This window comes from Erpetoichthys calabaricus, chromosome 2, assembly GCF_900747795.2.
Source record: "Erpetoichthys calabaricus chromosome 2, fErpCal1.3, whole genome shotgun sequence".
Taxonomy (NCBI): Eukaryota; Metazoa; Chordata; class Cladistia; order Polypteriformes; family Polypteridae; genus Erpetoichthys; species Erpetoichthys calabaricus.
This window is the reverse complement of record NC_041395.2, coordinates 48609142-48626524: the sequence shown is the minus strand read 5'-3', so window position 1 is coordinate 48626524 and position 17383 is coordinate 48609142. Positions and strand designations below refer to the sequence as shown.

Here is a 17383-nt window from a genome sequence, read left to right as displayed (position 1 = left end):
GTTTAGCTGTATCTGGTTTATGTAGAGAAGTAAAATCCGTAACCATCTTGCACCGTAAAGCTTTGAAATATCAGATTTATCATGTATATAATACCTAGATTAATATGTTGTATATGTCCAAAGTAAAGTATCGTTGACGATGGATAAAAGCGACTATGAAGGCGAGCGATTCTTACGCCGCTTTCTCCGCTGTTTAGCTAAAGTATGGTGGAAAGGCCTTTTCACGTGAGGTTAATGTCATTTTGTAAGTTTTATTTAAACGCTTTGTAAAATGAGTGTCTTCGTCGTTTTTGGAAAGTGTATTTGTTATAAGTTTTGCCTTATTAGAGTTTACGGAATTTTAAAGTGCAAAGGACGCTGTACGTTTAAGTGTTTCGAGTAATGTGTATTGGTGTTTTTTTTTCAGTGCCACAGAAAGAAAGAGCGTAAAGGTCCCTTCTGTTGTTTCTTACTTTTGAATTTTGGCTAATGCGTATCGGGGCACGTGTATCGTAAAACGTGGCTGTGGAGAATTTGTGGGCACAAGAGCATTAATAGCAGGGTTGCTTTGATAAAATCTCCCCGATTGACATGGTGGAATTAATATGCATCATTTTAATGTTCACTTGCAGCCATCCAAAACACGCAAAACCAGAAAGCTAAGAGGGCACGTCAGCCACGGCCATGGCCGTGTTGGTAAGTACCCTTTGGGTTTTGTGTGGTGGTTAGGCCTAAAACCTAAATAATTCTGTTATTTGTAGCATAACCTGTCACATCTAGATATGGACTCGCAACTTCATACAAGGTAAACATTTTCAAACCCGTGTCATCCATATCAAGAAACTGAGATCTGAGTGGTAGTTGAATTGAAAACGAAAAATATGCCCTTTAACTATCTGTCTCCCCATACAGGCAAGCACAGGAAGCATCCTGGAGGTCGTGGTAATGCTGGTGGTATGCATCACCACAGAATTAACTTTGACAAATAGTAAGTTTGTTAATGTTTTATTCTTGAGATGTGCATGTGTCTGCTGTGGACATTGGATGCAAGTTTGCAATACTTGCAGTCCATCCCTCATGATGTAACGGATTAAATTTGTCAAGTGTGTCGCGTTTTTTATTGTTGTTAAAATAGCGCGAAAATGTTAATTGCTTTCATATATTCCTCTAACAAAGGATACGTTTTTAATTAGTCACTTCTGAGGTGGAGGAGTTTGGAGTTTAAAGTATGTGATTTGCTCCTTGGAGTTAGTAACAGCATAAAGGGTTCAGATTAATTTATGCCGTACTTTTCTACAGTTAAATATGACCCACATTACTTAAAAATGAAACCTCAGTTCAATATGTACATATGGGCTTAAGCCAAGTGTTAAATGATTTCTTTATTCTTCTGTTACAAGAATGAATTGTGTTATTTACTTTTGAGTATTTTAGTGTTGATGCTGATGAAAAGATCTATTTATCTGCATAATAAACATCTGTCAATTTATTTTGTCAGCCACCCCGGTTACTTTGGTAAGGTGGGTATGAGACACTACCACCTGAAGAGGAATATGTACTTTTGCCCAACAATTAACTTAGACAAGCTTTGGACACTTGTCAGTGAGCAGACTAGGCTGAACTATGGCAAGAAGCTAGACGGCCCTGCTCCCATCATTGATGTAGTGCGTGCTGTAAGTAGTTTTTAACTTTGGTTCCTTTATTTTTTGTACAGGGATTGAAATTTTACCTGCAACTTTGGTTACAGTGTAACTTTTATTTCTGTGCATATTTGGAGTATTGATTACTCGTCTGTTAGATGCCCTTTTCTCTGCCTTCCTAACTGATCCTGACCAGGCATCTTTTTATTTATTTTCACCAATCAGTGGCATATTTTATTGTGCAAGTTTCTTATATCAAACAAAATGAATGCATATCCATTCTTTAGTCAGGCCCTTAAGACTGTACTAATATGAAGTTCTTTACAGAATATGGAGAAGACCCTAGCGCATTTGTCCGTTTTGCTTTTAGAAAAAATGTGTAGGCAGTCGGTGTATTAGGGTTTTTTTATACAGTAATCCCTCCTCCATCGCGGGGGTTGCGTTCCAGAGCCACCCGCAAAATAAGAAAATCCGCGAAGTAGAAACCATATGTTTATATGATTATTTTTATATTGTCATGCTTGGGTCACAGATTTGCGCAGAAACACAGGAGGTTGTAGAGAGACAGGAACGTTATTCAAACACTGCAAACAAACATTTGTCTCTTTTTCAAAAGTTTAAACTGTGCTCGATGACAAGACAGAGATGACCGTTCTGTCTCACAATTAAAAGAATGCAAACATATCTTCCTCTTCAAAGGAAACAGAGAGGAAAGCAAACAAATCAATAGGGCTGTTTGGCTTAAGTATGCGAAGCACCGCGGCACAAAGCTGTTGAAGGCGGCAGCTCACACCCCCTCCGTCAGGAGCAGAGAGAGAGATAGAGAAACAAAGTCAAAAATCAATACGTGCCCTTTGAGCTTTTAAGTATGCGAAGCACTGTGCAGCATACTTAAAAGCTGCACACAGAAGGTAGCAACGCGAAGATAATCTTTAAGCATTTTTAGACGAGCGTCCGTATCGTCTAGGTGTGCGAACAGCCCCCCTGCTCACACCCCCAACGTCAGGATCACAGATAGTCAGCACAAGAGAGACAGAGAAAAGTAAGTTGGGTAGCTTCTCAGCCATCTGCCAATAGCGTCCCTTGTATGAAATCAACTGGGCAAACCAACTGAGGAAGCATGTACCAGAAATTAAAAGACCCATTGTCCGCAGAAATCCGCGAACCAGCAAAAAATCCGCGATATATATTTAATTATGCTTACATATAAAATCCGCAATAGTGAAGCCGCGAAAGGCGAAGCGCGATATAGCGAGGGATCACTGTATGCTTATTTTGAAAATGTAAAGCCAAATGTAAAGGTCTACAGTCATTTCTACTTTGCTTCCCATAAGGAACTTTGAATAAAATGTAATATAAGATGTATGTATTTGGCAGCAGGAGTATTTATATTTATATATAAATTAAAAAAAAAAAAAAAAAAAAAAAAAAGCGAAATCTGTTAAAACATTACTTCTGTAGCGAATGCATCCCTTGAGGTTCTTTGGTCCTAGTCTGGCTGATTGCTTTCTTGGGTGTTAGACAAGTGAACTGCATATAAAATGAACAATTACTAGTTAGAATATCAAGCCTACCGTAGCTGCAGAACTGCAAATAAAAATGCTTCATCAGTGTTCAAGCATTTTGCAGTGCAAATGGGAATAACCAGCATTTGAAATTTGCAGTTTTCAAGCTTTAAAGGATATTTGGTATTTTTCAAGCCCATGTTTAGAACACAATTTAAATGGCAACATTTGTGAAGAAAGTTAAGCCTTTTCTATAAAAATAAAAAAAAATTTAAATGTGCTGGTGTTTTACGATGGTGTCTCGGTTTAGCTGCAGTGTTCCTTTATGCTTATGTGTTTTATGTGGATTATCCTTAAAAGGTCAACATTTACATCTTTGAACTGTACATTTTGCCCCAGTTGCCATCCTGTTGGATGTGAGTTGAGGATGTGGAAAGGTGATTCTTACTCTGCTTCATCTGCCATTTCTCATGGAGGCTAATTAATGTGAAGGTTTTATCAATGTTTGTAGAGCCAAGGGGTATTGTACATTATGCTTCTTAAACATGAGTCACAGTGCTTAGGAGCTGAGCTACATAAATGTCTCTATAGTGTAGTACTGTGCTAATGGTTTGATATCATTCATTCTCGATTGGCTCCAAACATTTGCAGAAACTTCCTGAAAGTGCCAAACTGCTGCCATCATGTTTTCTTAATTGTACGTGCCTCACCCAAAAGCTGTTGGCCACTTGCATTCACAGCAGAAGGCATGTAAGGTTCCTGTGCCATGTTTAGCAGAACTGTACTTTAGCTAAGGGGAAGACAGCCTGATCAGTGCATCATTCTCATTCTCATTAAACAAATGGAAAATATCCCAAATCTGATTTTCCTTTTGTTATGACACTTCAAACCCCCAACTTTAAAGAGCCTCATCATCAAACACATATTAGGCTGTTGGCTTTACACATGACGCATAAAACAATAAGATGTGATTAAAATATTCTGGCAACCATTATTAAAATATTGCTTCATCTCTAAAGGAGCAAAGCAAATGGATTTTGACTTGATACTCGGTGATCCTGATTTTATTCAGGTGCGTCGACTGGATTTTTATTCTGATTGGCGCAGTACAAACAATACCTGACGCATGCTTGTTGGACATGTCCAAAATAATGCGCTTTCATCTTGCCTGTTGGTTGCTGTCGGTTTGGCACCAAGGTATGTCACAAAAACTTTACACAACAAGTGGGACTCGAGCAACAGTGTCATAAGTACTTCATAATTTGATGCAAGTGTATCAAAAGTAAATTAACATAGTGAAGCAAGGTGCCAGCATGCGTGGCTCATACGGATTTCATCTTTCCATTGCTGTTTAATGGTCTGCTGCCCCGAGAAGGACTCTCGCACCTGGTCGCCTGTACTAGACTAAAAGAAAGACGGTGGTGCAGATGCTTAGGCTTTTGATGGGTCTCATTTAAATAACAGATGTCCGAGTATCGCTAGTTAATCCCCCCCACTGTTGGTGTGTGTTCTTGCTGTGGAAACCACTGCACCCATTACTATAACAAAGTTTAAAAAAGCATGTATAAAAGTGTCTAGAATTGTTAACCTATGTTAGTTTATTCAAATATTTAAACATTTAATTTGAATATTCAAAACTTGTTTTTTGGCAAATTTTGACAGCCCTAATACATACCTGTCATAGTTTAACTACATTCATTGTACTCTCGTGATACTCATTGGTTCCAGGAATTTTTGGGTCCCCTCTTGTATGTGGTATTTTTGTATATTTAATATTCATAAGCTTTTTTTTTTTTTGCCCACTGTGTGTCTTCAAAGCATGACTTCCAAACAAATGACATGGAAGCACAGTCCATCACAGAATCGGGTTTGTCAGTGGGCACAAAGCAACATGATCAAAAAGGAAAGCAAAGTTTACACATGTTGATTGATTTTATCAGCATTTTTTTATTCAGTGGTGTTAAATGCTAAACACTAATAATAAACTTCTCCGCATTGGCTGGCAGTTGAGTGTTCTCTGCTGAAATAGGCATTCATTGAGTAACAGATGGGATTCAACTGTTTCCTATTCTCCACTTTGTAGTTGAAGCAAAAGTGCAATGCAAGTAAGCTACTGAGTGCTGTGAGGTATCTCCCCCCACAAAAATAAACAAATTTGTACTGTTTTCTCATCATGTTTTTGTAAAGAATTAAGTGGTTATGAATGTACTGTAAAGACTCAAATGACTGAAATTTAACATGGCCCTTCACAAAACCAGCATTCTAATTGTGCACAACATATGATCAAATTGAAAGCGGAGCTGGGACACTGTTCTTCCTGAATTACACCATAAAATCCAGTGAAAATTGCTTGTACCAATTCAAACACATTAGTAGCTCCCACCTCTTGGAGTTCAGTAGAATTTTGGTTTGCTCTTATGTATTGAGGCACTCTGAAGCCTCTGTGTTTCACAAATGAAGCCACTGAATGTACTGATCTTTTTAGGAATTTCCTACACACCCTGATTATTTAGTGGAAGGCTTTTATTTGTAGCTACTTAGAAAAAATGTAAAAATAAGTGAGACTTATCTGGAAACTACTTCTTTGGCAAATAATGTAGAGCAAAATTTTAAAACGAGCACAATGCATAAATGGTAAATCAGTTGGACACAAGTATCCGTGCTATGGATGGCAGCAGTCGGACAAGAAGTAAGATGCAGAACTAAACTGAGTTACTACCCTGATTACAGTGGGATCAAAAATGTAATCCAGGTGACCCAAACATACAACATGTATTCTTAAATTAAAGGAAACCATCCAGCCTGCATGTGAACTGTTAGCTGATGTAGCTTAAGGAGTGCTTATGGCACCTATGGAATGTGCACCAGGCAAGCTCCGCTCCCACGTCATACTTTGATCACTTGCCTGTCACATGGTACCCTATTTTGCTTTTTAGAAAGCTTTACATATTGTAAGCCCCTCTGAGCAAATGCTTATTTTCCCCCCTCTCATAGTGTTACACCAGTACATGTCAAGTGGTCTTTAATAATAGAATAACCTGAACTGCAGGCTTTTTCCTACAGTTATAAGGATTGTGCAGATCTTGTAGACTGCATCTGTTTGAAAAATGCATGTAGTTTTAAATCCCCTAGAATACATTATCTGGTTATTGGTTTGCCTTTTTGTTTTTATCCTAGTAATGATTTTCTAAGTAGTTTCAAAAATTGTCATCAACCCCTTAATCCTGGTATCCACTGGTAGGTGGTTGACTTTTTTTAAAATGTGAAAACTGAAGTTATTTAGGCTGTTCAACTTTTTTTTTATGTGTAACTGGGAAACTGTAGTTGTAGACAAATTCCCATAGTCTTGAAGGAGCTCCTTCTCCATGGTGCTGCCTGTCTGAGCACACAAGCCAAGGGATGAGGATGGAAACAATGCTTAGGTTTTTTGAGACCGGAGACTTTTGTGCTTTTAAAACATTTTTTGAATTTCACGTTGTAGAGAATGGGAGCCAAGTAACTGTGTGGCATTGGAAACTTGGGCACCTTACGATGTAATGCAGAAGTGGAGATTAAACTTAGATATATTTTGGTAGTCTAGTTGTTCCAGTAATTTACCGTTCGTTTAGTTGCCTTGTGCGAGTGCAGTCAATATAACATGGAGATGTCCTCACTTTGTACTTGAGTTATTATTCAGAGCTGGGAGAATTGTGCTTGTGGATCTTGAAGTACAGTATCCTCCTCATAATGCATTATGTATGTTTTCACAGAACTGGGCTATGTAAATGCCAGGTTAGTTCTAATAACTTGTAAAAACTGCCAATGGACCTTTTGGTTGCACAGTTCCAAAGTGTCCTCTTCTTAAAATTTAAGTGAAAAGGGATTGTTCTGCACTGTGAATATTGGTTTTGTTTCTTTTTTTGTAAGCATTTTGCATTTTTAATTCTGATTAATTTGTTCTGACTTCTTTTTGTCTTTTAGGGTTATTTCAAGGTGTTGGGCAAAGGCAAGTTACCAAAACAGCCAGTTATCGTGAAAGCCAAATTCTTCAGCAGAAGAGCTGAAGAAAAAATCAAGGGAGCTGGTGGAGCCTGTGTGTTAATGGCTTAAAGTTCTAATTCCACTGTGTTCAGTAAAAATCTTTTAAAAAGAAAGAACTAGTTTTCATTTCTTGGCCTGTGCAGTTATTGGCTCATTTGTCAGTTATGAATGTTGTGAATGGCAGAGTAGAAGATGAGCAGAAGTGCTTCAAAGAGAAGCAATATTTGTACTTCTGCTGCTTTCAGATGATTGTATGTTGAGCTTTGGCCGCCCCCTCCAAACCCCCCAACAGCACACACATCTGTCAAAACTGAGCAGTTAGCATTTATTTAAAAGCTAACATTCGGATATGAATTCAGCTACATGGAAATGTTACGATTTGTTGCTAAGTGACTTTGCTGCATTGAAATAGGTTAAGGTTGGGAAAGTTAATAGTCACGTTTATTGAAAACATTTACTCAGTCTGTATTTAAATGCAATAATTTGTGGAAAGCAGGTGTCCACTTTGTTGTTGTTCAAGTGTTTAGTGGGTAACATTCTGCAAGTGTGAGCACTTGATTTAGCAGTGGCACCATTTCACTGTGGAAGGCAGCAGATCCTTGTTTGCTGTCCTTAATCACTCGATTCATGAAGTGCTGCTTCCACAAACTTGCTGATTATCCATCTTGTCCAGGAGCCGAGGCTTGGTTTGTTCAGTGTGGACCCCTTTGTTTCCCCAACAGTGTAGCCGATTAAACTGGCTGAACCTCTGCAAAGTACCGATCAGAGGCAAACCTGGCTGGCAAATTATTTTAAATGAAGGAAGGCACCAAAAGACCTGGGGGTATTTTATGAAGTGTTTCTAGCAAGTCACGCTTAAGTCAGGATGTTGGGCTTAAATTGTATTGGGTTTGGTTCCACGAATGGGGATCAGGGCGGGTCGTGCTTGATAAGGGGTCACGTCACGTCTTGGTCTGGACTGTGCCAGTCTGAAGATTAAGCTTAGTGGAGTTGTGCATTGACAGTTCATGAAATTCCTGCTTCAAAGAAAATCTCAGAGGAGGTGTTGAGTTTTAGCAAATCTAAAGTTGCTGAATTCTCATTTTAAATTCATCGTGCTGGTTTATTACAAAATGGTAAAGTATTGTGACCTAAACTGTTGACTGAAGTTGTCATTCTTTATCCATTTTTTTTTTTGTTGGTCTGGATTGTTGTAGCATATTTAATGTTGAGCATTCTTAGATACACTTGTTTATGATTTGTTGCAAAATGGTAAAACATTAACAGCTACACTACTTATTGAAAAATGACAAGAATATCACATTTAAATAACTCATTCATCCATATTGCTGCCTTTGTTGTTGAAAGACAAAATGAAAAGCAAAAATTTTAAAGAAGTGGTTAAGGGGGTGTTCCGTAATCTTAAAATTGTTATAAAAGCGCTAATTCTTAAGTCTGTAGCCCTCAAACATGAAGTGCTTTTAGTAAGGTACAGGGGGGCAAAAAAAAGGGGACACTTCAAGACCACCTGAAAAGCCTGGCATGCTCCTAAGTCCTGTACTATGAAGAGCACAGTTTGGGCAACGTTTGTTACTGTGAATAGTTAAGTGAGCAGAAGGTGAACTGATCACCAAAAGGCAGGAAGTTAAAGATGACCCATTTCAGCATTTTGTGCAGGATTAGTGTATTGATTTGTTTTGTACAATTACACAGTGGAAAAAGGAGCTCCATGCAAATGTTTGGGCCCCCAACATATCTGTGATCTCAAGATAATTTTTTCAAAGATCTTGGACCTTAACTAGCTGGTTGGGTCTTTGACTTGTTCACAGTCACTGTTGGGAAATCGCGGGAGATGCAAATTCCAGAGCTGTATAAATTCTGACTCCTCTCTCCTTATCCCAACAAGCAGCAGTCATGGGGTATTTTTTGTATGTGGATTGATGTTTAGCCGGATGTGATTGTTGACTATTTGGCCTGATCCTGGATCTGTCGGTTTTTCGAAACTCTTCCTGGAAGTGTTGTCATAGCAACACATCCAAATCCTCAAACCTGGGGGGTATTTTCCGTACGTCGCTTAAATCATCCGAGATCAGGTGCCTCATCCTGGATAAGTTAATGCTGGTGACACTCATCCAGATGAGTCGGTTTTTCAAACGCAGCCGTGTATTAGATTAGTCGAGCTGGATCTAATAAGGATAAGGGCTGTTCAGTCCCTGTACGATCGGTGCCAGAGCTTGGTCCGCATTGCCGGCAGTAAGTCGAACCCGTTTCCAGTGAGAGTTGGACTCCGCCAGGGCTGCCCTTTGTCACCGATTCTGTTCATAACTTTTATGGACAGAATTTCTAGGCGCAGCCAGGGTGTTGAGGGGGTCCGGTTTGGTGGGCTCAGGATTGGGTCACTGCTTTTTGCAGATGATGTTGTCCTGTTTGCTTCATCAGGCCGTGGTCTTCAGCTCTCTCTGGATCGGTTCGCAGCCGAGTGTGAAGCGGCTGGGATGAGAATCAGCACCTCCAAATCCGAGACCATGGTCCTCAGCCAGAAAAGGGTGGAGTGCCCTCTCAGGGTTGGTAGCGAGATCCTGCCCTAAGTGGAGGAGTTCAAGTATCTCGGGGTCTTGTTCACGAGTGAGGGAAGAATGGAGCGTGAGATCGACAGGCGGATCGGTGCGGCATCCGCAGTAATGCGGGCGTTGCATCGGTCTGTCGTGGTGAAAAAGGAGCTGAGCCGCAAGGCAAAGCTCTCAATTTACCAGACGATCTATGTTCCTACCCTCACCTATGGTCATGAGCTATGGGTAGTGACCAAAAGAACGAGATCGCGAATACAAGCGCCTGAAATGAGTTTCCTCCGCAGGGTGTCTGGGCTCTCCCTTAAAGATAGGGTGAGAAGCTCAGTCATCCGGGAGGGGCTCAGAGTAGAGCCGCTGCTCCTCCACATCGAGAGGAGTCAGATGAGGTGGCTCGGGCATCTGATCAGGATGCCTCCTGGACGCCTCCCTGGTGAGGTGTTCCGGGCACGTCCAACCGGGAAGAGGCCCCGGGGAAGACCCAGGACACGCTGGAGGGACTATGTCTCTCGACTGGCCTGGGAACGCCTTGGGATTCTCCCGGAAGAGCTAGAAGAAGTGGCCGGGGAGAGGGAAGTCTGGGCATCTCTGCTCAAGCTGCTGCCCCCGCGACCCGACCTCGGATAAGCGGGAGACGATGGATGGATGGATCTAATCATCCGAGATGAATGCGCGCGCCCGCGCTGAGTGAAAAGCCCATATATATTGAGTCTAGAAAACATGATCAGCAAGTCTTTGATAGGCTGTAACAAAATGACGAAAGAACGGGCGCATTTTTTTTTTTTTCACACACGCGGCGCAAGACCTTTTATTTGAAGGACATGAAGAATTTCAGGATTTAATATGCACAAGGGGTAACACTGCAAAAGCAGCCCAGACCAGAAAAGGTGGCTGGCAAAAAGTGTCCAACAAATTAAACGCTAAGTAGTGTGCATTGTACTTACTGAATGCAGCGTTTCATTTCCTATGTGTCAGATTAATTATTATTTAATATGTCATAATTCCAGATCAAACGTGAGCACAAGGAGAACATGGGAACAGGTTAAAGTGAAGTACAAGAATATACTTCAAACTGGTAAATATTGGTATATAACTATTTAAAGAATTGTTGACATAAAGAATCATATATAATATAAAAAACATTAATTGTAAAGCTAATAAGGCAGAGAAGCAAAAAACAGGTGGAGGTCCACGCGGTCCAGACCTAACCCCTGCAGAAGAGTTGGCTCTCCAGCAAAATGCCCATCGCCCTGTTTCTAAGGGCATTCCAGGGGGAAGCTCCTCCTCAGAACCAGTGGCAGGATGCAGTGGTCACTTCATTTCAGGTAAAGGATGGTCATTGCATATATTTGTCCTCCATGTGTGCCATAGGTATGTTCCATATAGCCCTCTTTTTTGTTGGTCAGTTGCAGGGAATGTCATATCCCTTGAACCTGTGTCTGACCAACGAGATATTGACGAAGGTCAAATATTTGATGAAGACACTATGTCTGATTATTCATCAGGAGGAGAGGTACATTTTCCAAATAATGTTTGATCAAACTCCACTCTGATCAGTCCCATGTGCCCCAATCACATTTGGAAATCCTGGTAATGAGAATGTTAGGCTGATTGAGATTCTTCATGGAACTGTGGGTGTTTTAGCCTGTGTATTACCTACCTGTAATGGCATGAAACGCCTCTTTTATTGTCTGCACACGCAGGTGTCCAGGAAACACTATGAAAACCCGAAGGAAATATTTCAGAGCCAAACAGACTTTACGAATTGCCTGGCAAACTGCACTTTTAGTTAGATGTTCCGCATCGCCTGCAGTATATAAAAAAGTGCCGCTTGTAAAAAAAAATTAAAAAGCAATGCATACTGTCTGTGTGGCTGTGAGAGCCCGACTTCACTTAGTTTGACTTCGAATATAAGGTGCTAATAAATCCTAGAGGTACAATATTCCCCCTCGGCTAAAGCGGTATCTTTCGAAAAGAATTTCCTTCGTGAGCAATAAGGGATCTTGCCGATCGCGCAAAACCCTCTCTATAAGAAATTCTCCTCTTATAATTTGCGCACCAATATCAATTGGTCGCTCATTCATGTGCGGTGAAGCCATGACTGGATGACTTCCAGGCACCGTCACTGATTACGTGTGTAAACTAATCCTGCTCGGAGCAGGGGGGTATTTTTCGTATGTGGATTGATGTTTAGCCGGATGTAATTGTTGACGATTTGGCCTGATCCTGGATCTGTCGGTTTTTCGAAACTCTTGCTGGAAGTGTTGTCATAGCAACACATCCTAATCCTCAAACCTGCTCGGAGCAGTTTGTTCTACGTAAACAAAGATTAGCTCACACACGTAATCAGTGACGGTGCCTGGAAGTCATCCAGTCATGGCTTCACCGTACATGAATGAGCGACCAATTGATATTGGTGCGCAAATTATAAGAGGAGAATTTCTTATAGAGAGGGTTTTGCGCGATCGGCAAGATCCCTTATTGCTCACGAAGGAAATTCTTTTCGAAAGATACCGCTTTAGCCGAGGGGGAATATTGTACCTCAAGGATTTATTAGCACCTTATATTCGAAGTCAAACTAAGTGAAGTCGGGCTCTCACAGCCACACAGACAGTATGCATTGCTTTGAGGTTTTTTACAAGCGGCACTTTTTTTATATACTGTAGGCCAGGGGTAGGCAATGTCGGTCCCGGTGAGCCGCAGTGGCTACAGGTTTTCATTCAACCCAATTGCTTAATTAGAAACCAATCATTGCCAATCTCAGACCTTATTTAATTTTATGGCTTGTTAGTCTGTGCAATGTAAGGCTTTTATATCGTAGATTTTTTTCCTTTCCAAGGATATCATCCAAATGATTTGAAGCCTAAAACAGATCATTTTCAGTCTGTCACATTTTTCTATTAAGTGTTTTATTAAATCAAACCGTGCATGATGAACACACACAGATGTAATTGGAAAAAAGCTAGCTGGAGAACTGCTGGCTGCTTTGTCTTTTACATCTTATTGCTAATAAGGAGCAATTAAAACACTGAGTGTAGCAGTTTAAGATTGAAATAAGCAATTAAGGTTGGAGAACCTTAACAAGCGAGACCACTAAAATGAAGCATTAAAATGTCACTTAAGCAATATGTGCTTCATCAGCAATAATTGAGTTCTCGTTAAGGAACTGGGTTGGAACAAAAACCTGCACATACTGTGGCACTCCAGGACCGACGTTGCCTACCCCTGCTGTAGGCGATACGGAAAATCTATCTAAAAGTGCAGTTTGCCAGGCAATTCGTAAAGTCTGTTTGGCTCTGAAATATTTCCTTCGGGTTTTCATAATGTTTCCTGGACACCTGCGTGTGCAGACAATAAAAGAGGCGTTTCATGCCATTGCAGGTAGGTAATACACAGGCTAAAACACCCACAGTTCCATGAAGAATCTCAATCAGCCTAACATTCTCATTACCAGGATTTCCAAATGTGATTGGGGCACATGGGACTGATCAGAGTGGAGTTTGATCAAACATTATTTGGAAAATGTACCTCTCCTCCTGATGAATAATCAGACAGTGTCTTCATCAAATATTTGACCTTCGTCAATATCTCGTTGGTCAGATACAGGTTCAAGGGATATGACATTCCCTGCAACTGACCCAACAAAAAAGAGGGCTATATGGAACACGCCTATGGCACACATGGAGGACAAATATATGCAATGACCATCCTTTACCTGAAATGAAGTGACCACTGCATCCTGCCACTGGTTCTGAGGAGGCGTTTCCCCCTGGAATGCCCTCAGAAACAGGGCAATGGGCATTTTGCTGGAGAGCCAACTCTTCTGCAGGGGTTAGGCGTGGACCTCCACCTGTTGTTTGCTTGTCTGCCTTCTTATTAGCTTTAAAATTAATGTTTTTTATATTATATATGATTGTCAATTCTTTAAATAGGGCAGCACGGTGGCGCAGTGGTAGCGCTGCTGCCACGCAGTAAGGAGAACTGGGTTCGCTTCCCGGGTCCTCCCTGCGTGGAGTTTGCATGTTCTCCCCGTGTCTGCGTGGGTTTCCTTCCACAGTCCAAAGACATGCAGGTTAGGTTGATTGACGATTCTAAATTGGCCCTAGTGTGTGCTTGGTGTGTGGGTGTGTTTGTGTGTGTCCTGCAGTGGGTTGGCACCCTGCCCGGGATTGGTTCCTGCCTTGTGCCCTGTGTTGGCTGGGATTGGCTCCAGCAGACCCCCGTGACCCTGTGTTCGGATTCAGCGGGTTGGAAAATGGATGGATGGATTCTTTAAATAGAAGTTTGAAGTACAGGTGCTGGTTATAAAATTAGAACATCATGACAAAGTTGATTTATTTCAGTAATTCCATTCAAAAAGTGAAACTTGTATATTCATTCATTCATTACACACAGACTGATGTATTTCAAATGTTTATTTCTTTTAATGTTGATGATTATAACTGACAACTAATGAAAGTCCCAAATTCAGTATCTCGGAAAATTAGAAAATCAATTAAGACCAATGCAAAAAAAGGATTTTTAGAAATGTTGGCCAGCTGAAAGGTATGAACATGAAAAGTATGAGTTGGGGCTCCTTTGGCCTGGATTACTGCAGCAATGCAGCGTGGCATGCAGTCGATCAGTCTGTGGCACTGCTCAGGTGTTATGAGAGCCCATGTTGCTCTGATAGTGGCCTTCAGCTCTTCTGAATTGTTTGGTCTGGTGTATTGCATCTTCCTCTTCACAATACCCCATAGTTTTTCTATGGGGTTAAGGTCAGGCGAGTTTGCTGGCCAATCAAGAACAGGGATACCATGGTCCTTAAACCAGGTACTGGTAGCTTTGGCACTGTGTGCAGGTGCCAGGACCTGTTGGAAAATGAAATCTGCATCTCCATAAAGTTCATCAGCAGCTGGAAGCATGAAGTGCTCTAAAACTTCCTGGTAGACGGCTGCGTTGACCTTGGACCTCAGAAAACACAATGGACCAACACCAGCAGATGACATGGCACCCCAAACCATCACTGACTGTGGAAACTTTACACTGGACCTCACACAACATGGATTCTGTGCCTCTCCTCTCTTCCTCCAGACTCTGGGACCTTGATTTCCAAAGGAAATGCAAAATTTACTTTCATCAGAGAACATAACTTTTGGACCACTCAGCAGCAGTCCAAAGGCGAGACGCTTCTGACGCTGTCTCTTGTTCAAGAGTGGCTTGACACAAGGAATGCGACAGCTGAAACCCATGTCTTGCATACGTCTGGGCGTGGTGGTTCTTGAAGCACTGACTCCAGCTGCAGTCCACTCTTTGTGAATCTCCCCCACATTTTTGAATGGGTTTTGTTTCACAATCCTCTCCAGGGTGCGGTTATCCCTATTGCTTGTACACTTTTTTCTACCACATCTTGTCCTTCCCTTCGCCTCTCTATTAATGTGCTTGGACACAGAGCTCTGTGAACAGCCAGCCTCTTTAGCAATGACCTTTTGTGTCTTGCCCTCCTTGTGCAAGGTGTCAATGGTCGTCTTTTGAACAACTGTCAAGTCAGCAGTCTTCCCCATGATTGTGTAGCCTACAGAACTCGACTGAGAGACCATTTAAAGGCTTTTGCAGGTGTTTTGAGTTAATTAGCTGATTAGAGTGTGGCACCAGGTGTCTTCAATATTGAACCTTTTCACAATATTCTAATTTTCCAAGATACTGAATTTGGGACTTTCATTAGTTGTCAGTTATAATCATCAACATTAAAAGAAATAAACATTTGAAATACATCAGTCTGTGTGTAATGAATGAATCTAATATACAAGTTTCACTTTTTGAATGGAATTACTGAAATAAATCAACTTTGTCATGATATTCTAATTTTATGACCAGCATCTGTATATTCTTGTACTTCACTTTCCCATGTTCTCCTTGTGCTCACGTTTGATCTGGAATTATGACATATTAAATAATAATTAATCTGACACATAGGAAATGAAACGCTGCATTCAGTAAGTACAATGCACACTACTTAGCGTTTAATTTGTCGGCCACTTTTTGCCAGCCGTCTTTTCTGGTCTGGGCTGCTTTTGCAGTGTTACCCCTTGTGCATATTAAATCTGGAAATTCTTCATGTCGTTCGAATAAAAAGTCTTGCGCCGCGTGTGTGAAAAAAAAAATGCGCCCGTTCTTTCGTCATTTTGTTACAGCCTATCAAAGACTTGCTGTTCATGTTTTTTAGACTCAATACATGTGGGCTTTTCACTCAGCGCGGGCGCGCACATTCATCTCGGATGATTAGATCCAGCTAGACTAATCTAATACATGGCTGCGTTTGAAAAACTGACTTATCTGGATGAGTGTCACCAGCGTTAACTCATCCAAGATGAGGCACCTGATCTCGAATGATTTAAGTGACGTACAGAAAATACCCCCATGGATTCCTCTAAGCAGCTGCCTTGCACTCTAAAAACATTTAAGCAAGAGAAGGATAGAAGAAGGTAGCAAAGCGTTTTCAGGTAACTCTTGCCTCAGTTTGTAATGTTATTAAATGGCAATTAACAAACGGTGGAAGTGAAGTTGAGGACTGGAAGACCAAGAAAACTTTCTGAAAGAACTGCTTATTGGATTGATGAAAATGTAAATAAAAACACTCATTTGACTGCGAAAGATCTTCTGTAAGATTTAGCAGACTCTGGAGTGGTGGGGCACTGTGCAGTGACACCTGAACAAATGATGATCTTCATGGTAGAAGAAGAAAACTTTTCATTCATTCTATCCACAAAATTCAGTACCTGAAGTCTGCAAATGAATGTCTAAACAAGCCTGATGCATTTTAAAAACAAGTCCTGTGGACTGATGAAGTCAAAATAGAACTTTTTGGCCACAACGTGCAAAAGTATGTTTGGAGGTAAAAGGGTGGCAATACCAGGAAAAGAACATCTCTGCAACTATTAAGCGTAGGGGTGGACCGATCAGACTTCGGGTTTGTGTTGTAGCCAGTGGCACAGGGACCATGTCATTGGTAGAGGGAAGAATGGATTCAGATAATACCGGCTACATCTATGAAGCAAAACTCAAAACAATTAGTAAAAAGTTAAAAACAGGATGTGTCCTGCAACAAGATAATGACCTGAACACACCCGTCAAAATCTGCAATGGACTACCTCAAGATGGGGCAAGCTGATGGTTTTGCCATGACCCTCACAGTCCTCCGAACTAAACACTGAAAATCTGTGAACAGATGGAGTATGTGAATTTCCCCTTGGGATTAATAAAGTATCTATCTATTGTCACGCACGCGCGATTAGGGAGCCGCGGAACGACCTAAACTGTTGCGCGAAGACATATACCAGACGGGAATGGCGGAGTACTAACCTTTCTCTATTTATTTCCAAACAGAAAGAAAGACACAACACCGCCATGAACGTCTGAACATGGAATCTCAACACGCCACTTCCGCCTTCCCCTGTCGCAGCCCAATGACGTCAGCAGTCCCATCATCCATCTCGGTTCCTTCCCAGCAGCGCTTCATCCATTTCCGGTCCCTCCCTCATAAATGTTCCCCCCGTCCGCCATGATGGCGAACGGTGTTATGACAATTGTACAAAAAAGTATTATCAAATTGCACTTTTCCCACAGTATACGGGGCCGGAAAACCCCAAACCTTTATCGACTATTTGTGTCTTTTTTACAGTGGCGTAGTCGGCAGGAGAGAAAGGTTGTCCGA

General features: G+C 41.2%; 1 protein-coding gene across 1 annotated transcript; it reads left to right on the top strand.

Moving 5' to 3' along the window:
• The first annotated feature begins 511 nt into the window (after positions 1–511).
• rpl27a (ribosomal protein L27a) lies at positions 512–7260 on the top strand. The gene is made up of 4 exons (XM_028793765.2): positions 512–675; positions 892–967; positions 1478–1652; positions 7085–7260. The coding sequence occupies exons 1-4, from the start codon at positions 585–587 to the stop codon at positions 7211–7213; spliced, it is 471 nt and encodes a 156-aa protein (XP_028649598.2). The 5' UTR covers positions 512–584; the 3' UTR covers positions 7214–7260.
• Positions 7261–17383: the final 10123 nt, after the last annotated feature.